The sequence below is a fragment of the Pipistrellus kuhlii genome, unplaced genomic scaffold, assembly GCF_014108245.1.
Source record: "Pipistrellus kuhlii isolate mPipKuh1 unplaced genomic scaffold, mPipKuh1.p scaffold_m20_p_7, whole genome shotgun sequence".
Classification (NCBI taxonomy): Eukaryota; Metazoa; Chordata; class Mammalia; order Chiroptera; family Vespertilionidae; genus Pipistrellus; species Pipistrellus kuhlii.
In genome coordinates, this window is record NW_023425573.1 from 42,948,186 (window position 1) to 42,974,033 (window position 25,848).

Below are 25,848 nucleotides of genomic sequence, written 5' to 3' on the forward strand. Positions count from 1 at the left end.
TCACTAATTATTGCTAAGAAAACAGGTTATTTTCATCTTTGAAAATAAAAATTACCTCTTTAAAATAGGCAATCCATTTCCTCAAATAGCATGTTAGGAGCTGCTGAAAATATAATATTATTAACCTAACTGCCATGTCATAATCCTTGAACATAGAAAAGTATTTGAGACTATCGAGTTTCACTAATGTCAAATTTCATTTTTTTTTAAATTTGTTTTTGTTATTGAAAATATTACTGCTGTCCCCTTTTCCCCCCTTGACTCCCTCCTCCTCACTCCCATCCCTTCCTCCAGCTTTCGTCTCACTATTGTCTGTGTCCTTCGGTTATGCATATATGCACGTAAGTTCTTTGGTTGTCATTTTATTTTTAACTGCTATTCAAGAAGTTTGATCATTGGTTTCTAATTATGATTTAAAAATTCTTCTAAAATTATTTTAGATGACAAATTTAAGTGACTTTATTTGAGATTGGAGTAATTCAATTTTGTATATATAACATATATAGTACAATTTTGTGTACATGTATATTTTTGTATGTATATACTCTTACACAGACATATACACACACACAGACACACACACACACACTCAGAACTGCTCTCATGGGTTTTATTTCTGTGACTTGAATATAGAATCTAAAAATAAATGCTCCTACAGATGCATGTTCCCAACCCTGGTAACTATATTTATAAATATACACTTTACATTTTAATAGACAGGTAAGGATATCTGGATAAATTATGTGGGCTATAATTCAGATCAGCTCAGGTTGTGGTCGAAATTAGGTGACACCAGGAAAATAATTGGCACTGGATGCTCAATGAAGAAAAATAAGCGTCAAAGTGAGAAGAGAATGGAAATTAAACCCAAAGACAGAAAAATCTTGCCTTCTGCTCAGGAACAGCATCAGGAATAAATCTTGGAAATAAAGGATTTCCAAAGTATTAGTTTTAAGAATTTTTCCATCAGGGGTCTGGATGTTCCTGGCTGGTTATATGTATTTTCTTGAACTCTAATTTTGAAAGGGATCCTCCTCTTTCTACACTGAGTTTTATCACTTTTGGGTCAGTGAAGTAAATGGATCACCAGAGGACTTTTGGCCTGTGCTTCAGATGCTGAGACAGCTTCCTTGATAAAAGTAGGGAGTTTCCTCAAAAAGTTAAAAATGGAGCTCCCATTTGACCCTGTGATCCCACTTCTAGGACTATATCCCAAGAAACCAGAAACACCAATCAGAAAGGATACATGCACCTCTATGTTCATAGCAGCACAATTTACAATAGCTAAGATTTTGAAACAACCTAAGTGCCCATCAGCAGATGAGTGGATTAAAAAACTGTGGTACATCTACACATTGGAATACTAAACCTCGATAAAAAAGAAGGAACTTTTACCTTTTACAACAGCATGGATGGAACTGAGAGCATTATGCTAAGTGAAATAAGCCAGTAGGAGAAAGATAAATATCACATGATCTCATTCATATGTGGGATATAATGATCAACACAATTTGATGAACAAAAATAGATCTAGAGACAAATGGCAGAGGAGGTGGGGGTGGGGGTTAGAGAGCAACCAAAGGACTTATATGTATGCATATTAACATAACCAATGGACATAGACACTGGGGCGGTGGGGGCTTGCCTGGGGTGGGAATGGCTGAAGAGGCAGTGAGAGTCAGTTGGGAGGGAGGAGGAGACATATGTAGAACTTTAGATAATAATAATAAAAAAAAGGTAGGCTATATGCTAATTCCTCCTCACTATAGAGGTTTAAATGACTTTCAGATATGCTGTTCACTCAACATTAGAAAATTAGCCTAACCGGTTTGGCTCAGTGGTAGAGCGTCGGTCTGTGAACTGAAAGGTCCCAAGTTCGATTCCGGTCAGGGGCATGTACGTTGGTTGCGGGCACATCCCCAGTGGGGGGTGTGCAAGAGGCAGCTGGTCAATGTTTCTCTCTCATTGACGTTTCTAGCTCTCCATCTCTCTCCCTTCCTCTCTGTAAAAAAAATCAATAAAATATATTTTAAAAAAAACATTAGAAAATTAAATATAGAATATAATTTCTTATTTTCAGAAACAGAAAACTATTATTATTTGGAAGGAGAAAGATTTGCTCTCCTTTGTGGCAACAGATCAGATGCCAGGTAAGTGAGATTAATGTTTTCTTCTGACAAGTCAGTACTACAAATCGATTATATTTATTGGATAATTATTATCATTACTTATGGTTTCTATTTGATTAGATCATCTATTTCTTTTTTCACTGAAACCATGCTGAGAATGAATAATATAGAATACCATTAAACCAATTCTATTTTTTTTTTAAGAAAACAATAAGCAAGCTAGCTAAATGATTTGTTTTAAGGTCAAGAAAGATATAATGCTCATTTGTAAACAGCAGCGCTGGAACTTTAACAAGATCTGATTTATTTTCTGTTTTCAGCGTGCTTCACAGCCAGTGGAAAATACCAAAAAAAGACAATAAAAATCTTTTCTTTGGCCCCAAGCCTTTGAAGAAAGAAATATTAAAGATATGCTGTTATTTCACTTATTTATGGCTTCTCTATCTTTTATGACTATAATTTTATTTAAGGAAAAGCTTATTGCTCTTGAAAACAATATTTATAAGTAATTCTTCAGTGAGAATACTACTCTCATGCCTTGTCCTATAATTTCAGATGAAGGGATAAGAATGTAGAAATAAAGTGCTTCTTGACAGTGCAATGCCTTTCGGAGTTCCTTATGTTGCTTTCTGCAGCTGGATGACTTGATACCCATCTGTAGGCTTACTTTTTCTTAGGCTCAGGGGCCCAGGTTGACAAATGGCACACGATGGAGAGAGAAGCCTAAATTAGGCAGTTTTGTCATATTTAGATATTTTGTCACTTGCTTGATTCTTTTTGCCCAGCTACTGGGTTTACACTCTATTCTCAAGTCCAAATTGTGAACTCATCCCATTGTGTCTGTCGTATACAACACCAGCTAACTCTTCTTGGTGGACATTCCTAACACATAATGAAGGTGCCTGGCTATGAATATCCAGAATCACAATAATATATCTCAAGGCCAGAAAGTCATGCAATATTTCACCTGTAGCCATAATACTTTGCTGTAGAATAAATGATCCCAAAAGTTAGTGCCTTAAGAACAAATATTCATTTGTTCAGATTGTGTGGATCAACAGCAATCAGCAAGCCTCAATGCATAATTACTTTTTATACCTCTGTTGGTATCACATTTATTAACCATTAACCGATGTTCAAAATAAGACACATAGCCAAAGCCAAAATAATGTATGAGGGAACTATCAATAGGATAGAGGGAAGCATCATTTAAGTAGGCCACCACTGTAATAACTGACCTCAGCACGCATACCTCCAGTAGGTAAAAGTATGAAGACCCCATAAAAGGAAATGAAATCTTAATAGTTCTTTCCACAGTAGTGCAAGTACTGCTTGTCATTAGTGATGTAATAAATATTTTCTCACCCTTAAATAATAGGATCTAAGGATTTGAGGTGAGACCAATGAAAAATTAAACCCTTAACCCTTGCAGTTTTATTTTTATTATGTTATATTCCATCGTTTATAACTTCACGCTGATATTGGGTACTAAAGAAAACTTTAACAAAGGCTTGGCAAAAAAGTACTTGCCAGCCCCCCCACTCCTTTTTTGTTTTGTTTTTTAGCTTAGTTAACACTCGTCACTTACACCAACTTAAAAATCTAACTCATTTGCAGCTTTCCACTGGAAATTGTTTGGGAGAAGATTGCTCATTATGGACACAAGAGCCCTTTCTAACTTATGGGCAAATGTTCTATAGTTATGATTTGGCTATAATCTGGAAGTTACCTAAAAGTAAGCAGTTGTTCTTTTCTTTGTATTCTTTAGTCAGTGTCCTGAAGGATATGCGTGTATAAAAGCTGGCATGAATCCTGACAATGGCTACACAAATTTTGACAACTTTGGCTGGGCCTTGTTAGCCCTGCTCCGGCTGGCGACGCAGGATTACCCTGAAGCACTCTATCATCAGGTGAGAACTGAGAGATTCTGCCATGCACATAAGAAGGGTACCACGCCCCTCCCTTTCATGACAATGTTCAAATGTGACATAGTTTATTACATTTGGAGGTGAAGAATTTGAAGACAGAAGGAAAGAGAACAAGGATTATTAAGGGTCAAATTATACCCCAACACTGTATTGAAGTTTGTACTCTTATGTGTGATATCTCATTTAACCTTTACAACAATCCTACATGGTGCGTATATGTACATCTGACTTCTATACGAAGACATTAAGATCACTGTGGCTGCGTAACCTCTCCAAAGTTACAACACAGGTATATACAGGGATCACTGTCCTGCTCTGTGATGTGAACTAAGTTAAGAAGATGCCTGGGTACCAATTCTTCAGCCACAAATTTGAACCTATGAGATTACCAAATATTACATAATTATTTATTGAATACCTACAATGGGCTATTTCTTTTCAGTTCTTTTATTCTCATTACTCTTTAATGTTCAATCATGGCTCAGTTGTAACAGAAGGCTTGCTGTTATCAGACTTGAAATCCAAATTCTGGAAGTCTGTCTTTGTCACTGATGATTTGTGTGCCATGGTTTCTCAAGAAGATATAATGATAATTAAAACAAAGATTCAAGTTTTTTTATTCAGAGAGGTTTCTGACTCCTGAATATAGTACAGTAAATGACAGCTAGTTCAATGGGAAAAAAATATTTAACCAAATCTTAAACAGTTGACTCATTGGGATACTAGGGTTTATTAAAAAATTGACTCATTGGGATACTAGGATTTATTAAAAATACTTTTAAAGACTATATATTATAGATTAATGAAAATTATTTCTGAAAGAATGTTAGAACTTGCTACTAATCAATACATTCTTAACTCTTCATATCAACACAATATTTTCTATAAATAATGCTTATTTATTGAATCAAATAGATATTTAAAAATTAAACTATTCCCATTTTTTCTTGACTTTGTACATATATTTTTAATGAGGAGGATAGATCAGTGGACTATATTTTGGATTTGTAATGTCTACTTACAATTTTCTACATTTTTAAAATTTTATGATCTTAGATAGTTATTATGAAATAAAAACTAGTTAATGCTTAGTTTGGAAATCTAAAATTTAGTATTTTTCTATCTATAAATGAATATATATAAGTGAATTATATTTCTTTCCCTTGTGATTAATACTAAAGTTCTTTACCAAATAGATATTCTGACAGATACAGAAATATTTCTGTTCCCCATCCCTTTGAATATCTTATTTTGGAATTGGTTGTAATATTTCCATAAAGTAATTATTAGAAGAAAATAATCTCTAAACATTAATTCTCTAACTTTATTAAATTTCATATATTTAAAGATGCCATTGCAAAGAAAATAATCTTCCATATTTAGATCATCCAGCTTTCTTTTTTTTTTTTTTAATACATTTTATTGAATTTTTACAGAGAGGAAGGGAGAGAGATAGAGAGCTAGAAATGTCGATGAGAGAGAAACATCGACCAGCTGCCTCCTGCACCCCCTCCACTGGGGATGTGCCCGCAACCAACGTACATGCCCCTGACCAGAATCGAACCTGGGACCTTTCAGTCTGCAGACCGACACTCTACCGCTGAGCCAAACCGGTTTCGGCAATCCATCCAGCTTTCTTTATTGGGAGATGAAATTTTTTTTCTTCCACTATGTTTTCTTTATTTATGATGACATAAATGTCAAATGCTTACCCTAAATTAATTAAATTACTCAAATCTTTCTTTGGTTTTGTACTATATATTTTATACCTTAGATAAGTCTAAAGTTGAAGTTCACTTTGCTTGTTTTCCCACATAGAGCCAGTACTTGAACTGTCTTGTGATTACATTTCACTTATGACTAAATTATTTTCATAAAAACTTCATTTTTATTTTTTTAAAAGAAGATTATAGGAAGACAAATAACATTTTCCTTTTTTGCCCTGTTTTCCACCTCTCCTTAGATTCTTTATGCTTCTGGAAAGGTCTACATGATATTTTTTATTATAATAAGTTTTTGGTTTGCCTTTTACATGGCAAGTTTGTTCTTGGGCATACTTGCAATGTCCTATGAAGAAGAAAAACGGACAGCTGCTGAAAAAACTAAGAAGAGTGAAACAGAATTTCAACACACTTTACTTCAAGAAGAAAATGAAGCAGCTGAGGTATAATTTTTAAAATGCTTCTTAGAATCACAGAATTTGAGTTATCTTCTTATGACCTTAGAGTGTATTGCTAGATTCTCAATATGTGTGTGGTGCATAAGAAGACTGAAAGTGATTTTGATAAGAGCATTTTTTTTTTTTTGCTACATAATATTCTTTCCTGAGTGCACTATGGTAAGAAAAGCCAATACCTATAAATATTTCATTAATATATACATTTGTGTTCCAAAACATGTATTACTGCTGCTGATAAACTATATACATATATATTTAAACTTGACCTCCCACAATGCAGTTATAGTTTATTAATTCAGACATGCTTCAAATAGCACATTATAATTTGGAAAATTTTGGTGATCAACTCAAAGTGATAAAGTCTTCCATAATTAGAAAACACAAGGTACTAAAAGTGTGGATAAACATATGAGACTGAATTTGTAAAAGAAGAAAAAAATTACTTTATTGGCTTTCTAGCTCCTTCAAGAGGAAATGCACTATGCATCATGATATATGAATGATTTTATTCATGAAATAGTTAAATCCATGATTAGTAAGACTTAATAAGGATGTACTCTAATTGTTGATGATTTTAGAATGTTTAAATACATTTTCAAATTTTTAGCTTCCTAGCAAAATATTTGGTTTATGAATCAAAACAAATCACAGAAGTGGCCTTAAAAAAGTTGTAGGAATTTATCTTTTAAAATCTAAATAGTGCTGTGAAGTTGGCTACATGGGAGAACAGGACCCAGGACAACAACCGGAAGTAGCTTGCTCAAATCCCACAGGGGCTAGCAACCTCTTCCTTGGTTAGGAGAGGGGTAGTTTTTTTGTTTTTGTTTTTAATATATTTTTAATTGATTTTTTTACAGAGAGGAAGGGGGAGAGAGAGAGAGTTAGAAAACATTGATCAGCTGCCTCCTGCCCAACCCCTACTGGGGATGTGCCCGCAACCAAGGTACATGCCCTTGACCAGAATGAACCTGGGACCTTTCAGTCTGCAGGCTGATGCTCTATCCACTGAGCCAAACCAATTTCGGCTGGAGAGGGATAGTTTTAACCAGTCTCCTACCTGGAGTTGTTGAGCTGTGCTGGGAGCAGAGGCCAAGCAGCCCATGATGGTTCCCAGCCCAGGCTTCTTCAGCGGCCTTGCTCCTTTACTCCTGGGATCCTGTTTGAAGACTTCTGGGTCCAAAGTGGCCACAACCAAGGGCTTCTGCCCCACTGGTCTGGTTACAGGCCCTCAGATGGGGGAAAGGAGCCATGTCCTGCCTCCTTTGAATTCCTCTGCAATTGTTACTACAATAGTTTGTACTTTTTACACCTGCTAATAAAGATTGTGCACTCCGGAGGGAAAATCCCTCAAACTACATTCTCTATTAGATGGAAAAAGGATAGACTGAGAGAGCTTACAAATGATAGAAAGGCCCTATACCAGGGACCCTGTCATATTGATGCCAACTTTTCTATTCTGGTTCAATTCCGTTGTCTCGCAAAACCGAAGAATGGATTCACGGTAAAAATGGTTAACAGAGGCAACATTTATTGAGTGTAGATGGACTTCTTGCCACAGGTGGCAGCAGGAAGGGGGCCCAAAACAGGTTACTCATGAAGCTTCTTTGTCTCAGGTTCCAAAGTTCCACATACCCCAAGCCAGTCCTGGAAAAGGTGCATCTGGGGCTCAAAAAGTAGGCCAGTGCCCAGAGCTTCCATTCCCTGTTGTAGTTCAGCATCCAAGCTAATTAAAGTCCATTAGTCCTTGTGTGGAGTTCAACACAGTCATAAGCCACAAGGGTACAGAGGAACCTATCCTCTGCCACAGAAGCTAGCAAGAGAAGAGGGTGTTCTTCTTTGTGTAGGGTAGATACATGCTTCGCTAGATCTTAATTAGTGCTTTCAAATAATCCCGCCTTAGCAACGTTCCTGTGATTGGTTATCAGTTGCTTGTTATAAAGTGTGCTGACCAGCAGGGGGTGGAGCAGAACAAAGAAGTCCCTGGTCAGCAGTTGGCACCTGGGGAAGAAAGACCCCAGCTGGCAGCTAGCAGCTGGGGGAAGGAAGGCCCTGACCGGCCTAGAAGGCCCCTATCAGCCCTGATTGCCTCCTAAGCCTAGGGACCCTACTCATCACGAATTTTGTACACCAGGCCTCTAGTTATCAATAAAGAAGCTCTAGGAAAGTCATTATTCCAAATAATGGGGCCTGGGTGACATGATGCAGGATCATACCAAATGACAACTTATTGATAGGCTAGAGGCCCAATACACAAATTTCATGCAAGGGCCTCAGCCCTCGCAGCCTCAGCTTCATCTGGAAGGTTGCCTGGATGGTCCTTATGCTGTTCAGTCTAATTAGTATATTAGTTCTTTATTATATATGATACTTATGTCTGCGTGGTCCATAACATACATACCATTGAAACAAGAAGCAGTTATACACTGTATGAAGAAAACATGTATAAAAGAGACTATTGAGTATAGCCATTATATCACCCATGAGGAAGTCCCAGAACAACAAATTACAAAAGCTTTCTGTTTCTAGAAATGAGTCTTGGATCCTTCAGATTGAATGATTATGGTCTGAATGATATGTTGAATGTGTAATTTCTTTTGAAGTGACTTTTCAAATGTCAATGGCAACACACAAATGTATCCAAGAGCACAATACTGCTCTTATCCCAGGATGAGATGCCCTTTTAATTCTGCTAAAGAACTTGGATTATTTCCTTATTTTCCAATATCCTCATTCATTTGGCTGCTTTGGATTACACAAAGCCTTTCTTATTTTAATTAAAATTTCCAATTGTAAAGGATTTCTTTTCTTGGAAGAGTACCAGAACATTTGGTCAGGCAAAGGTTTTCCAAGAAGTGAGAGTGAAAAACATTTTCACAAGATTTATTTTCTTTTTTTGATTTATTCATAAGAAAACACTGGAGGGAGAACTTAACATGGAACGTACTGAGGACACTTTAGGTGACCCATCTGAATGACGACCAGTCAGCTTCCAATGTTGGTATTATCGGAAGAATGTTTAGAAGCTTCATATTCTCACATTACAGGAAAGCAAAAGATCATATTGGATAACAGCTCAGTTTTTCAGTCTATTTTAGTCATTTAATGGATGTATTGCCAATTCTGTTAATTTTTCTAAACTTCAGCTTCTTTATCTGTAAGATGTGTCATATGTAAAAATCTATAGTATACATCGGTTGTATTGATTCAAATGCAATAAATTCATGCCAAATGCTTGGCACTTCACAGAATATATTAAGCAACTGAAAAATGTTAATGACTAATTATAGGGAACACAAGAAAACAACACAAAAAGGCACAGCAGTTCATATGGAGAATACGCCATCAACATAAAATTCTATAATAAGTCACTGACTATATCCCATGTTAGGGAAGTTTAAAATAATAATAGCAATAATAACAAGTAATGCTTATTGATCATCAGCTATGTACCAGACACATGAGTGTCTCCATGAATCCTCAAATGTAGCCCGCATTGAGGAGTTCTAGTTGCAATAAATCTATAATTATTAATATTTGACTTCTAAATACATAGGAAGAGAGCCTAGTGTTCACCACTTTACTTATTTCAATGATGAAACAGTATTATTCCATCAATTGCACAATTTGCAAGTAAAGCTTTTCTGTAAGTTGTCAGTTACTGGTAAAACCTCAGAAAAAGAATCAGACATATACAACTGCAGGATTATAAATATTTTCAAATTATTTGCCCATCTAAACTGACATTTCTATAACTCATCTATCCAGTTAAATAATACATTATTGTCAATCTGCTACATGCTAGGCATTGTACACAACACTGAAGATTAAAAATAAACTTGAATAGATACAAATATAGTACTTATCTTCATGAAGCTAATGAACTAGTGGGGAGATAGACTATAAATTTATCATGACACAAAATTGTAACTCTAGGACCACCAATCATTCCGTCTTTCTTTCCTGATGTTATGAATTAGGAAACATAAAACACCACATACAATAAATTATTTTCCAAAATTTGAGCTAAGTCTAATAAGCCTTTAGAATTAGATCTATCTTTTTCCAGGGACAGTAGGAGAGAGAAGAACAGATTAAATTATACTAAATGGACATAATCTGTAAAACAAAGAATGTGCAGAATTCTACGGAATAAGTGAAAAAGTATCATCAACAAATAAATCAGATAAGAAAAAATAAACTAAAATCTCAATATAGTCAATGAACATCAACAAGTGCAATATGTAGATCCTTATTGTATTTTTATTGGAACAAGTCAACTAAAATAAAATGTTTCTGATCAATGAAAGAAAATTGAGTATGATCTGGGTATTGGATAATATTAAGGAATTACTAATTTTGCTGATGATAATGGTGTTGGATTATGTTTCTTAAAAAGCTTATTCTGTCAGACAGGGAAAGACAAATGCTTTGTCACGTGATTTATCTTATATGTGAAATCTAAGGAACAAACAAAACAGAAACAGATGTAGCCAGATGGGAAAGATGTTGGAGGGCTGGGTAAAAAAAGGTGAAAGGATTAAGAACAAATTGGTAGCTACAGAATAGTCATAGGATAGTAAAGTATAGCATATGAAGTATAATTAATAATATTGTAATAACTATGGTGCCAGGTGGGTACTAGATTTAAAAAGTGATCACTTTGTAAATTATGTAAATGTCTAACCACTAAGCTGTATACCTGAAACTAATAGAATATAATATTGAATGTCAACTATAATTGAAAAATAAGAAAAATGTTTAAAATTTGATTTTAAATCTTTCAGAAAGGAAGTTGGATGGAATAATATATTATAAATGAAGGGTATAGTGTTAATTGTTAGAGCTGAATATTGGGTTTCTGATGGTTGACTTTATTATTCTCTCTAAGAAAAAATCACCTGTAGCTATAAAGAGAGAAATATGTTGCTTTGAGAGACTAATAAAGCATTTCTCTGAGTCAGAAAAGGTTTTTATGAGGAACTGTTACTTGAGTTAAGATATGAGGAATGATCATGCTATATAGGGAGAGAAAACAGGGTCAGTGTGGCTGTAGTAAAGAGAGAAAGTCTGAGTTCAAGATGAACACTGCAGGTTTTTGTTGCTTAATGCCAGAGATATGACTGTGTTCTTTCTTCCTTATTCACTCCTCCCTCCAGAGAAAATTTAAACCAGTTATGAGAAACATAGTCCCTTTTACCAGTCTAATTTTGACATTGAATTGTCTGAAATTCAGGCATATGCCCTTATTAAACTCCTAAACTTCCACAAAGGAGTTACTGTTATGATCCTCTCAATTTGCATTATAAATATCTGTATCCTCAAGAGTTGGCTTACATGTGGGTGTTCATTTAATATTTTTAGCTTAATTTGTTCATTTTGTATTCTAAATACATCCATATTTAACCCACATTAGTAGAAATTTGGCATTGACTATATCAACAATAACATTATTATTCTCCCCACTCCATCCCTCCATTCCGCACGCAGAAGGCTGTCTTTACTGACTTGCTCTTTGGTGTGATTCCATGAATTATTGTCACTGTGAGAAATAACTTTATGGGAAATAATTTCTCAATATTAAGAGGATAGTGAAAGATATTCCCTATATCACCAAAGTGTCATCTTCATGAAGATACACTTGGGAAATCCTTGTCAGATCTTAATAACAGGAAAAAGGTATGCTTATGTATTTTTTTTTTTATTTCATGGAAATTTGGAATTGTATAATTTATAACATATTTTATGTAATTTTATGTCAGATAATATAATTTCTTAAATAATCATAGTTTAAGTAAATACATTAACTTGGCATCCTCAGTTTTTAGCTTATTTTTTGAGTTAAAAAAAGGGGGCAGGAATGAAACCAAGATTTGTAGACTTGCAGGAATCTGCCAGTGGAACTCAGTAGGAAATACAATAGGTTTTCACCACTATTTGTGAAATTAAAGGGGATTTTACTGGTACTGAGTGAGATGAATGTGATTCCTTTCACACCTATTATGCCTCTTCAGATAGATCATAGCAGAACTTGCCAACCTGAATGTATTGTGTATGGGTTATTGGTGAGTCTCCACTACTGATTCCCTCAGTGTTAAGGTGGGAGTATTCCAAGCTGTGTGTATATAATTACACATATATGGGTATTACATATATATGTAATTAATATATGAAGGTCCTATCTATATTGACTCTGCTTTTTAAACATGGATAGTTACTTCTATCCAAGAGTAGCTTCACCTATTTATCCAAAGTTAACAAATAGATAAATATTATTATTCTCTGTGTGTACCAAATGTAAAAACTCTTGGGAAATCTATGATGTAATATCATTACCCATTATGAATTTCTTACAGTTTAAATCCAATTACAAAGTTTATACATGGTCACTAGAAACATCTTGAGCTCTATTTATAATACTGAATGTGTAGAAGTTATAATCGCCACATCAACATTAGAAGTTGTGAGTGCCTTTTCAATGCAAGGATTCTTTTTAACCCTATGTAGCCACATCAGCAAAGCAGAGGGTATCTTAAAACTGTTTTTTCAAGAGACATGAAAGACAGAAAGAAGTTATTCCTTTGTGGAATTATTATATATGTTCTAACAACACAATTTTAAAAAATTTATCTATTACTTGATATTTTTCCAGACTTATTTCATTGTTACAAAATCAAGTCATTTTTATTTTGTCAAGAGAATTTGCAAAATTATATTGTTAACATAGTCTCAAGGAAAGAAATTTAAGATGTAGAGCAGGGGCAGGGAACCTTTTTTCTGCCAAGGGTCATTTGGATATTTATAACATCATTTGCGGGTCATACAAAATTATCAACTTAAAAATTAGCCTGCTGTATTTTGTCAAACACTTAATTAACTCACTCCTAATGCCTTGGCAGGGCCAGATCAAATAATTTCATGGGCCTGATATGGCCCAGGGGCCAGACATTCCCCATCTCTGGGTTAGAGGAACACTGTTGCTATTCAATAGCATGCTTAACAACTGGATATTTCACAATAAGCCTAAACTATTCATTGGATTATTTGCCAAATATAGGCAATACCACTATCATTCTCTGATTTACTCCTTTTATAGTTGACCTCATAGGATACAATTATTTTGTCAAGTTGCAAGTTATACGTATTTTCCAAAAGAAAAAGAAAAAGCTTCTGGAAGTAAAAATCAGCATATTTGAAGAGGTTGTAATCCTTCTTATAATTATAATCTTGGGAAGAAGCCAATATTATATTCATCAAATTTTTTTTTTAGACCAAGACCACACAAATAGAAATGAAGAAAAGATCACCAACTTCTATGATCACGTCTTTGGATATGTTGGATGATGCTATCAGACATGAAGAAGGTAAAGTAAAAAATATTTAGACACTATGAAAGGTACTATTCATAAGATTCACTTTTAAAGGAATTTTATAATGATTTCAGAATTTTATATAACTAAAATTTAAGGAATAACATGAGAATATTAGGATGAACAATTTAGAAAAATTCCATAAACATGATGTTTTAAACATTGGAAAGGGTTACTAGAGGGCTAAATAATTATTTTTAACACTGAGAGCGACATAGAAGTAGCAACTTGTAACTAAAAATAAAGCTTGAATGTGTGCATATTTGTATATTTGTATATATGTATATATGTATATATGTATATATATTAATTAATATATTAAGGTCCTCTCTATATTGACTCTGCTTTTTAAACATACAACCAGTAAATCATTATTATGCCAATATTAAAGTGCATTATTTTGTAAAGTATATAAATCTAGGAATTATAAACATAGTGCTCTCAGCTGCATTCCATATTAGTTTTTTTGACAGATACTCTTATGTTTTTCTTCCACTAGACAGTTGATCTCATTTTCATTTGTCTAATCCAGCTTCCATGAAAAATATAGAGGAAATTTACTTTGTTCTGCTATTAGTATAAAACATCTTTTTTTAGCTACTTCCAAATCAGAAGTCTAGTTTCAAACCTCTTTGCTAGTACATGCAGAAGTCAACAGTTCCTATTAGTTATGCTTAGGCATTTTTCTAAAGTTTCACTTTACTATTCTTTCATTGCAGAGCATAAAAAATCTCAGAAGAGATGTCCCTTGTGTTGGTATAAATTTGCTAAAATTTTCTTGATTTGGAATTGTTCTCCCTGTTGGGTAAAGTTGAAAGAGTTTGTCCATGTGATTATGATGAATCCATTTACTGATCTTTTTCTCACTATCTGCATAATTCTAAACATATGTTTTTTGGCTATGGAATGTTATCCATTGAGTGAAACAACATTAAATGTTCTCGTCTTTGGAAACCTGGTAAGGCTCTTATTCTATGTTACTTTCATTTGCAATTTCAATCTTTTTTAGTTGTCATTATTCCGTTATTTTTATAACTTTAATATGTTGCAAATGCATTATATAAGCACAACATAAAGTATTGTGTTCATGCTTCCCCACTTCACTGTCCCCAGCCTTGCTTTGTAAATGTTCTTAACACTGAAGAGGTTTATTCCTAGAGTTTAAAATCTGCCATTTAAATTGTTGATTTCTCGACAGCTGCTTAGCAGTCATGTTAAGTGGAAATTTTTCCTTTCCTCTCCTTTCCCAAGTATACCTTTTCTTAGGTCCATATCCCCATAGATCAGAATAGGGTAGAAGTCAAATAACAGGCACACATTCTTCACTGACACCTGATTCTAAATCCTGACTACAACTGCACCTGACCCTGTCTGCTCTCACCACCTGTCTTTGCCTTTGATTGAAGCTTATCCTTTACAAGGTACTGTTGGGATCCACCTATCTTTTTCATCCCATACAATGCAAAAGGCAAAACAGATTTGTATGAATTTAAAAACAAGTCACAAACACACTATATAGTGTTAAATCCCCCCCTTTTATTATTATAAGTTGTTATTGGTTAGTTGCTTAGCATTCATACAAACAGCCAAGCTGCTACCAATTTTGAATTATACATTTACTTGATACCAAAACCGTAATTTAGTTATTTCTTCAAGTATAGTTTTCAAAAGACAGTTTCCATAACTTCATTCTGTTTATTTCTGGATCATGTATGTACTTCTTTTATTCTTTTACAAGTTGAAAAATTAAATATCCTAACAAATGTTCCATATACCTAAAGAAACTATCTAAAATGAAAAGATTTTTACCCACAAATATTCTTTTATTTTCTTCCAGACTGGCTTTAAAAAGTACTTGATTATTTGATATACAGTGCTTAATATTAGATTATTAAATAAGACTTATAAGTCTATTATAATAGACAGAAGTATGAGAATTGTGGCTTTAAAAAAATACAGTTTTATGCATCAGGGTCCCAAAGAGACATTACAATCATATTCACATCCATGTGTTTTGTTTTTATTTAGGTTTTTATTGGAATTTTCACAACAGAAATGATTTTAAAAATAATTGCCATGCATCCATATGGGTATTTCCAAGTAGGCTGGAATATTTATGATAGTGTAATTGTGTTCCTTGGTTTAGCAGACCTTTTCCTAGCAAATGTTCATGGACTGATTGCTTTTCGACTATTCAGTGTGGTAAGTAGAATCCAAGAACTAAATTTTATTTTATGAAAAATTATCTCAGGTTTCTCAAACATAAAATGAAAGAACAGTAATAGAAATACCATTGGGACACTTGGAGTATTACCTGAGTTAATACTGCCTGGGGAAAAAGTATGCAGCCTCTAATGCTATTATTTAACCAAAGCATTCAAGGAAATAAGCCGCATACTAGTATATAGCAAATGTGAGATGTAGTTCTAGAAAGCAGAGACAGGGTCCTGGGCCAGCTTTAAGGAGCAGAGTCATGAATAGCCCCAGAAGCTGAATGTCAATGTGTAACTAAGAAACTGGTACCAAGTATTTCTAAATGCAGGGCAGAAAACTTTATACAACAGCAATCTGGCCAGCAGAATGTTCTTATAAAAAATTATTGTCAGTATGAGTATGTATGCAAAGCAGGTTGATGGTAAGAATCAGAAAACTAGATAAGGTAATAATGTTATTAGAATGGTATTTATGGAAATATTAAGCATTTGATAGCTAATATATTGTCACATTCTGGCAACAAATTGAAGGAATAAAGCAGGAATCAAGAGCAACCTGTTTTATTCCTCATCCATAAACTTTTCTAATGACTGAGAGAAAAATATCAAGATGTAGTTGTGAAGTTTATGTAAGAAACGAGGCTGGGAAATGTAGAAAATGTGATCAAAGATTGGATTAAAATATTTGAAAGGCTGGTAACAGAATGAATAAAAGATGACTAAGTTTTACTTGGATAAAAGTCCTACTTTTGCATGTAGAAAGCCAAATATATACCAGGAAAGGCTAAAGAAAGTAGATAGCACACATAAAAATGGTGTGTGGATTTTAGATGACTAAGTTCATTGTGATATGGTGGCTAAAATGTTAAGGTAATCTATGCTGTACCAATTTTTTTAAAAAAATTAGTAAAAACAAGGGAAATATTCAAACTAAACTTGGAATGTTGTGTTTGATCTTTAATGTGTTTCTTTAAAAGGAAAACACACAATAGAACCTTTAATGGAATTCAGTGGAAAACGACAGGTTTTTTTTTTCTCCCAATATCATTTACATGTCAGAATGTGGGAAAATATCCGATATAGTATGAAAAGCAAAGCAGAAGGGACAAATTGCCCTACCAGATATTAAAACATGTAGCTAGAGTAAATCTACACTAATAAAAGAGAAATATCCAAATTAACCATCACTCCACTACGCCCACCAGCCAATCAGAGAGAGCATGCAAATCAGCCCAACAAAGATGGTGGTTAATTTGCATATGTAAGTTTGGAGCGAAGACTGAAGACGGTGTACAATGAAGAGAGAGGGAAAGCAGAAAATGGGGGGAGGACAGTGGCAGTGGGAGGGAAAGTGCAGAGGGGCGGCAGTGGGAGGGAAGCCTGCCTTAGCGGGTTTCGCTCCATTCTCTGCTTCGCTCAGGCCACAGGAAGTCCTATTCTTACAGGAAACTTTTTTGCAATGGGCCTCTCGTATAATATAATATTGAATGGGCATTGACAGATCAATATGTATGAATTGTGTGTAAAAAATAGAATATATATGGTTTGTATTAAGAACTGTTCATAAAGTGAACTGTTAGTGGTCAATATTAAAATGTCCAAAACTGAATATTACATTAAAATACTATCTATTTGAATATGTATAATGCTGATACAGATTTTAATGTATATCATAATAAATAACCAAGTGTTTTTGTATTTTGTTTCTTATTGCTGTTTTACATTGCTCTATTAGTTGCGAATTTTCAAGCTGGGGAAATACTGGCCAACATTTGAGATCCTGAAGCTGACTCTTATAAAGTCACTGGTGGCCCTGAGTGACCTGATCCTGCTGTTGTTCACATTCCTGTTCTTCTCTGCTGTGGTCGGCACCATGCTGCTTGGTTTCAGTTACAAAGCACATATCTACAACTTAGACAAAGACTGTCAACTCCCACGCTGGCACATGACTGACTTCTTCCACTCCTTCCTGAATGTGTTCCGGGTTCTCTGTGGAGAGTGGATAGAGACTCTATGGGATTGCTTTGACATAGCAGGCCAGTTCAGTTGTGTTCCTTTTTACATGATGGTCATTTTAATTGGAAACTTTTTGGTAAGTAACCCATGCTTTTCAATTTTCCTTAGAAGACTAATGTAATATAGTCTAATATTTTCATGATGTGGATTCATGGGATCAAATGGTCTATAACTGTGCTGCCCAATGTGTAAAACTATCTACTGTATTTTAAGTCTTACTGCCCCCCCCAAAAAAAATATTAATAACTAGGGGCCTGGTGCATGAATCCATGCACCTTGAAAGTAACTGTGGGCCATGAGGCTGCAGTGGGCACAGAGGCAGGTCTTGGCCCATCCTCTGTGCCCCTGCCCAACCCTGCCACCACAGCCCCCTGTCCCCTGTTGGCCAGCAGCCCTGCTCCCACGGGCTGACGGCTCTCGCCTTGCTCACACCCATCGACTGCACTGTACAATAGGGGCTGGCACCAACAGTGGGTGCGAGAGGGACTGGCGTCATAAGTGGATGTCAGCAACAGCCAATGCCAGTCCCAAACACCCCTCATGAACAGGGAGAGGTGGAGAAGCCCTGTGGGGCGATTGGCCCAGCAGCCACCACTCACATGTGCTGATGGTGCTGAGTGATAGGGACCAGCACTGGGTGCTGGCAGTGGGTGCGAGCATTGGGTGGGACCACGACGCATGGGAGCAAAGAATTTTCGGTAACCACTAGAGGCTCACCCCACCCATGACAGCAACTGGTACCTAGCTCACGTTCTCTACCATCCTGCTGTGACCGTTGTCAGCCATGTTCCCGACGTGCATGCCACTCGAAACTAATATGTAAAGCATAAAATGAACTAACTCTTAAGCTCATATATCTGAAGAAAGAAGAAGAAACTTTCATAATAGACAATTATGCTCAAATTATTACTTTAACTCTAAGAGAATAACTGATGTTAATCTTCAACTCTAGAATCCCAATATATCATCTATACCTTATAACTATAAACAAGATAAAAAATCTGATTCTCTGGAAACTGAACATAGTTAGATCATATTTCTTAGTGATAGTAAAATCAAAATATGTATTATCATAGAGTTTTAATAACTTGCAAGTATTAATAATAATTTTTCTAACATTTGTCTCTTTCTTATTTGGCCAAAATTATTACTAAAAATAATCAATTAACCTACACAATCCCTATGCTTGTATGGGTCAAGAAATATTAGCTGTGGGCCACAGAACCAGGAGTAGATGCCTCCCAATGAGATTCCTTATGGGTTTGCAGAATCCAAGAAGATGTCATTATACATCTGGGGTAGAACTGAAGTCAGCCACTTTGAGTAGCAATTCATTTTTTTACCTTGTCGGAGGTAGCTTGACTCGGTAAAAGAAAACGAGCTTTAAATCAGACAGACTTGAACTCAATCTGTGAGGCCTTTGATAAGCAACATCTACAAAACTTTCCTGTTTCCTCTAGAAAAGAGAAATAAATATTTCATAGAATGTTGTGACCTTCAGTTGACCTCTAGCTCCACAAATCTCTAGCATAGCACCCTGACCCATTGTAGATGAGTAAGAACTGAATAGTACAATAGGTAATATGCTGTTTTCAGATCTCAGGTCACCCTTTTAAAAGAATGTTATTATATTATTGTTTAAAGTGAAGGAAAAAAAAAGAGATACGCTTAACCTCATTTACGTCTTCATTTAGCTATTTTACCTGTTTCTGGCTTTGGTGAGCTCCTTTAGCTCATGCTATGCTACGGCACATGCAGAGAATGAAGAAGCCAAAAATCTCCAGCGCGCAATGGCAAGAATTAAGAAAGGAATATGCTATGTGCTTTCTAAAATGTTATGTAAAAGACTAAATGTTCCCAAGGACACAGTGGACAATGTAAATGTTAAGGAGAATATTTCTGATCATACCCTTTCTGAATTGAGCAACGCTGAAGATGCCCTCAAGGACAAGGGGAAAAGCAGTGGCACAGAGAAAACCACAGTGACTGAGAACGAGAGCCAGTCACTCATCCCCAGTCCCAGTGCTTCTGAAACAGTACCAATTGCTTCCGGAGAATCTGATATAGAAAATCTGGATAATAAGGAGATTCAGAGCAAGTCAGGTTTCGGCAGCAGCAAAGAGGTAAGATATTTCCATATCTGGATTGCTTATTATTAATTTAGGGCATTGTTACTAAGAAGGTAAAATCTGCACTGAAGGTTCAGAGTTAGATTACCCATTCAATCCTAGCAACAGCACTCTTCACTCCTGATTTTATGATCCTGATCAAGCTGTTTAAACTTTGTAAATACCAGTTTAGAGATGAGGATGAAATTGTTTCTATTTCTAATAGAAATAAAGAGTTCCCAGCCAGACTGGTTCATTGGTTGAGCATTGATCTATGAACCAAAAGGTCATGGTTCTCTTCCCAGTTCTGGGTCCATGCAGATGTTGCAGACTCAATCCCTACTGTGGGCATGCAGGAGGCAGCCAATCAATGATTCTCTCTCATTGATGTTTCTATCTCTTTCCCTCTCTCTTCCTCTCTGAAATCAATAAGATAATATTTAAAAAAGAAAAAATAATAAAATATAGAAAGATTAAGAACAGTAGTGCATATAATAATGCCCATAATATAGTAAGCACTTCATAAAAGTTGGATAATATAATTATAAAATTATACAAATTAATAAAAAGGCAGTGTGGAGTGATGATAAGCATACTGAAAAAAAAACAACTAAGTTTTCAAAATCAATTTGTATAATACAACTGGAGAAATCACTAAACTCTTCTGGGTATCTTTAAATTGTGAGATGGGACTACAACACTGCAAAAATACATTATTGCTTGCTAAAATTCTAAGATTCTTGTCAGTTCTTTTCTACAATGTGTTTATGTAATTAAATTGGACTAATAAATAGAGAGACACCAATGGTTTGATTTGGGAATGGTTTGTAGCTTTATAAACTCCTGGACACACAAAATAAAAGGGACACATTAAAAGAAGGGTAGATATTGATGTTCCCTTGCTTTTCACATGCATGCATACATACTACTGGATACATCCTACACTTTTATTGTCTTCATTTGAAAGCAGCATTATGTCTTAGTAGAGGAGATATAGTGTAATAAAAAGCTACAATCCATCTAGGTCACAATGGCACTGTGGGCTTTTTGCATTAGAGCTTGCTAGGGACTCCTCTCAGAGTACTCATAGACACCAGGGAGAGAGGCAAAGAATGTCTCTTTACAGCTCCCCAAACTCTCTGGCACCATCTTGTCTTCCAAACCTCTTCTGGCTTGGCAGCCACTCTGGGCAATAACTTCTGAAACTGGCCTTATAGAAGGTTGCATTTCAATTATTCAAAGGCTTTCTAGCTTTTAGTAAAGGCATCTTTGTTTTAGAGAAACTTTCACTCTTTAGCATACTCAATCTCAGATTCTTTTTTTATTTTTATTTTTATTGATGTCATAGAGGAAGGGAGAGGGAGGGAAAGAAATGGAAACATCAATGATGAGATAAAAATCATTGATCTGATGCTTCCTGCACACCCCTCTCTGGCGATCAAGCCCACAACCCAGGCATGTGCCCTGACTGGTTATTGAACTGTAACCTCCTGGTCATAGCTCAATGCTCAAGCACTGAGCCAAGCCAGCTGGGCTCTCAGATTCCTTTTTAAAAAATATTTTTAAAGTATGTTTTTATTGATTTCAGAGAGAGGAAGGGAGGGGGGAAAGAGAGAGATAGAAACATCAATGATGAGAGATAATCATTGATCAGCTGTCTCCTGTATGCCCCCAATGGACATCAAGTCCAAAGAACTTACATGGGCCTTGACCTCCTGGCTCGTGGGTCAAATGTTCCACCCTCAAACTACACCAGCCAGTCTCCGGTTCTTCTTCTTTTTAAAAAAATAATGTCATTATGAGAAAACCAGAGAAAATTCCTCTGCAGCACAATTCTGTATCTTTACTTAAGACTGTGACTATCAACCATCTATGGGCAAAATTGCTACTTATTTCAGCACACCATGTAAAGATGTTCTTGGAAACTCCTTTCCAAATCTCATTAAAAAGTCTGTGATATGGAAATGTAAAGGAAAGAAGAAATAAAATATAATTGAATAAGTTGAGATTGCAGAAGTTGTATTTTATGCTATATACTTATTTGATCCTATTGATTGGTTAGCTACTCAAAGATTTGTTAACAAATTTATATGTTTTTTGTTACATATTTAATTTGATTAGATACTTTCCAGATTACATAGCCTATGAGTACCTAGGATGTTGATCTACCAAGTGCCAAAGAATAAAATATAAAAATCACATGTGATTTGATAATTCAGAGATATATACTCTCACTTCTTTGGTATTTAAACTTTCAGCCTTTAAATTATAAATATTTAACTAAATTTTATAACAATAACATCAAACTTTAAATTGGGTTTTATAACTTTTCTCTATGTAGCAATATATCATGGCTATTTTTTCATGCCATTAAATAATCTTCTACTAAAATAAGTTATATATATAATGTTGAATCTTAATTGATTTATTTGTAAATGTAAAATAATGCATACTAAAAGGAGTTTGAAAAAAATCACATAAAAGTGTAGGTGCAATGGTTTTAAGAACTCTAAAAAAATTAATATAATATTTATTTATTGTCTACTTCTAAATCAGTGCTTGGCTATAGCCTTTGGTTAATCAGAAATAAAGAAAATGTAAGAGAAACAAAATTATAAAAATTATTTATTTATTTCAGAGGAATATTCAGTTGGACATATTTTTTTAAAGTGAACACCATACTGTCTTACTGACAATTAACATTAAGGTTTAAGTAAACAAAGCTTCCTAATTATTTTGATTGACATTTTTTGTACATAAGAGGAACAAGTAGGACAAAATATTTATAATTTTCTTTTTTACATACTCTACTGGAGTTTTGCTTATTTTTAAAGAAATAAGATTGATTTTATTCCAAATGTTTTAAACACGTATCTTAATTTTTAAAATTAGAAAATGATTTGATATGATATTAACTTTGGAATCTTGATCATTTTAAAAGATGATATGTTGTATGTCCACTTTTCAATAAGGTGCAAGAAAGCATTGTGGGAAAATCATTGTAAGTAGAGGATAAGCATTGCACTTGCATTATTTTCACATGTACAAAGTCATGACTACCTTATCCTAGCCAGTCTTAAACTTCAGTCAAGAATAGAGTGGGGAAAAATGTCTATCTCTGCAACTAGCCTCTTTGCATATCCTGGTACCACTTTCCCAGGTTTATTATTGACCCTGTTCCTTTTGCCATGTCTTCATTTTGCTTCAGAATAATCTTCATCAGTCTCATTGTATGATGAAACACATAAAAATGTCTGGATTGGATTTTACAGTAAATACTAAGTATACCCTTGTTGCCCATCTTTAGCATAAGGGGTGATTTATTCTGATGCTATTCATCTAATTGAAATAGCATCCTGGGAACTTTGTGAATAACTTCTAAAAAAACTTTGGAACTCAAATTCTTTTGGAAATTGGAGATAGCCTATACATCATTTGGGAGAACAGTGTTATTAACTAAATGTCAATTTTAATTTAAAATGTATTTATCCTTTTTTGTTTGTTTTGTCTTTTTTGAAGTGGTTATGAAAAAAATGAAAGTAAATTAAATTTTAAAAATTATTTTATTGTAAATTAATTTTAAAAAATAATTTTAATACCATCAGAGATATTTGTTTGCATTTTAATATTAATCATGAACTTGGCCTAAAGTCTTTTAAACCTGATAATTGTATTCACATGCAAAATTTTCTTATTTCTAAAAATGAGATGAACTGTAACTATAGTGTGTAAATGAAACTTTATTTACGTTTTTGGTGGGACTTTCCTTTTCAGAAGGTAAAGCCATCTAGCTCATCCGAATGCAGTACAGTTGATATTGCTATCTCTGAAGAAGAAGAAATGATCCATGAACATGAAAAGCCAAAGCGTCTTAAAAACAGTAAGAAAAGTTCCTTTTGATATTACACTGTAATTAGACTAAATTTCTCTTAACCTAAATAATACTATTGGATATATTTTTAATTGTAGCAAACATTAATTGGGCTAATGAATACACACAGTGTGTGTGCACATGCCCATTTGATTCCTGATAGAAAACTAGAATAAATATCAAGAAAAAAGACAACATTTGGGGGGGGGGGGAAATAAAAAGGAAATGGGGCTACTTTCTAGGGAATCTAATGCAGTAGGTAAGAGTATAGGCTATTGTCCTAGCTGGTTGGGCTCAGTGGATAGAGTGTCAGCTTGCAGACTGAAGGTTTGAGTCTGGTCAATGGTACATGTAAAGGTTGTGGGCACAGTCCCCAATGTGGGACGTGCAGGAGGTAGCCAATCAATGATTCTCTCTCATCATTGATGTTTCTATCTCTCCCTTTCTCTCTGAAATCAATAAAAATTAAAAATAATTTAAAAAAAAAAGAGTGTGGGCTCTGGAATCAGAGAGCCTGAGTTCAAATCCCAGTACTCTACTTTTACTTACCCTCTCTCTGACTCATTTCCTTATATGTAAATTGAAGGTAATAACAAAACTTGCTTTATAAGATTGTTTAAAAAAAATTGAATTAGGGTTATGTGTATATGTAATTTTATGCCTTGTGGAATGGAGTCAACATTTAAATATTCATATGAAAACATCCTTAACTTTCATAGAAAAACAAATAGTGATATATTTTTATATTCCACATCAATATTAAAAAATGTGTAAGGCTTCAGTTGGTTGACTCACTAGATATGTAACATACTTCTCTTAATGACATAATTAAAAGTAGTTTCCTAGGAAGATTAACAAATGGTTACAGGTTCTAGTCCTTTGAGATGATTGGACATCATCAAAATGGAAACTGCTAAAAGCTCAAATTTTTATATTCAAAATAAGCATCTGCTCTTAGTAGCTGATTTGTAGGACTTTTTTCAACCAAAACAAGGGAAGAAATATTTTCTTTTTTTTTCTTAATTTGACCAAAGACATATACATTGATATTAGGTAAAATTCTAAAATAATAAGTGTTGATGTTAAACTCTACCCACCTCCATTTCCTCTCTTCTTTCTTTCTTTCTTTCTTTCTTTCTTTTTTTCTTTCTTTTCTTTTCTTTTCTTTTCTTTTCTTTTCTTTTCTTTTCTTTTCTTTTCTTTTCTTTTCTTTTCTTTTCTTTCTTTTCTTTCAACAGGTTAATCACTCTCTTCTCCTTAGCTTTCCGTATGCTCTCTTGACCGGAAAATAGAATTCAAAATTTATTCACATGTACCCTACTCACAAAGTACTCCATAATCTAGGTTAGCTCCTCAGGTAATCTCAAACGAAACTCCCATTTCTATAGCATCTATGAATTGAAATAAATTTAACTGATATTAATACATCTTGACATTCAATAAATATTTGCAAATTTAAATGGGAATACTTGTTTTGCCTTGGGAATCTTCAGAGGATGAATTTTCAGGCATTATATTAATGTGATATTCAGAAGATGTATGTGTGTAATTAATTTTTATTTTTATTTTTTTGTAAAAGTGGTAGTTCTAGTAAGGGATAAATTCTACTCTCAGACTCTGTCCTGCAGGCTTAGGGAATATGCTGAGTGATCTCTGCCTGTCATAATTTATTTTAATTACCAAAGTCACAAGTTAAGTTTTTGTGTTTTTTCCTTGGTGATTGCAGTGTTCAGTACAGCAGGGGTAAAAATCAAATGCTTGTAAGTCACAAACCACCTATATTAGATTCTGTAAAGTACATGGAAGAAACTGAGATGTTAATTTTTTTCATGAATTGTCAAGATTTTTTTTAAACAGTTTTGTTCTTGACAGGTAATGAACGAAGATCTTCACCAGGTCAAATTAGTAGAGAATCCAAGAGAGGAAAAATTTGGCGAAACATAAGGAAAACCTGCTGCAAGATTGTAGAAAACAGTTTTTTTAAGTGTTTCATTGGCCTTGTCACTTTGCTCAGCACAGGTGCTCTGGTAAGTGAGG

At 34.5% G+C, this 25,848-nt stretch overlaps 1 protein-coding gene across 2 annotated transcripts in view; it reads left to right on the forward strand.

Moving 5' to 3' along the window:
- Positions 1 to 25,848, forward strand: part of SCN7A (sodium voltage-gated channel alpha subunit 7) — a 71,035-nt gene that overhangs the window by 27,902 nt on the left and 17,285 nt on the right. For both annotated transcript variants that reach the window (XM_036421609.2, XM_045575380.1), the window contains exons 8-17: positions 2,081 to 2,150; positions 3,898 to 4,039; positions 6,021 to 6,221; positions 13,504 to 13,597; positions 14,323 to 14,561; positions 15,632 to 15,805; positions 17,552 to 17,908; positions 19,527 to 19,955; positions 23,715 to 23,820; positions 25,684 to 25,838. In XM_036421609.2, the coding sequence (XP_036277502.1) occupies positions 2,081 to 2,150; positions 3,898 to 4,039; positions 6,021 to 6,221; positions 13,504 to 13,597; positions 14,323 to 14,561; positions 15,632 to 15,805; positions 17,552 to 17,908; positions 19,527 to 19,955; positions 23,715 to 23,820; positions 25,684 to 25,838 (1,967 nt within the window). The remainder of the gene's footprint in view (positions 1 to 2,080; positions 2,151 to 3,897; positions 4,040 to 6,020; positions 6,222 to 13,503; positions 13,598 to 14,322; positions 14,562 to 15,631; positions 15,806 to 17,551; positions 17,909 to 19,526; positions 19,956 to 23,714; positions 23,821 to 25,683; positions 25,839 to 25,848) is intronic.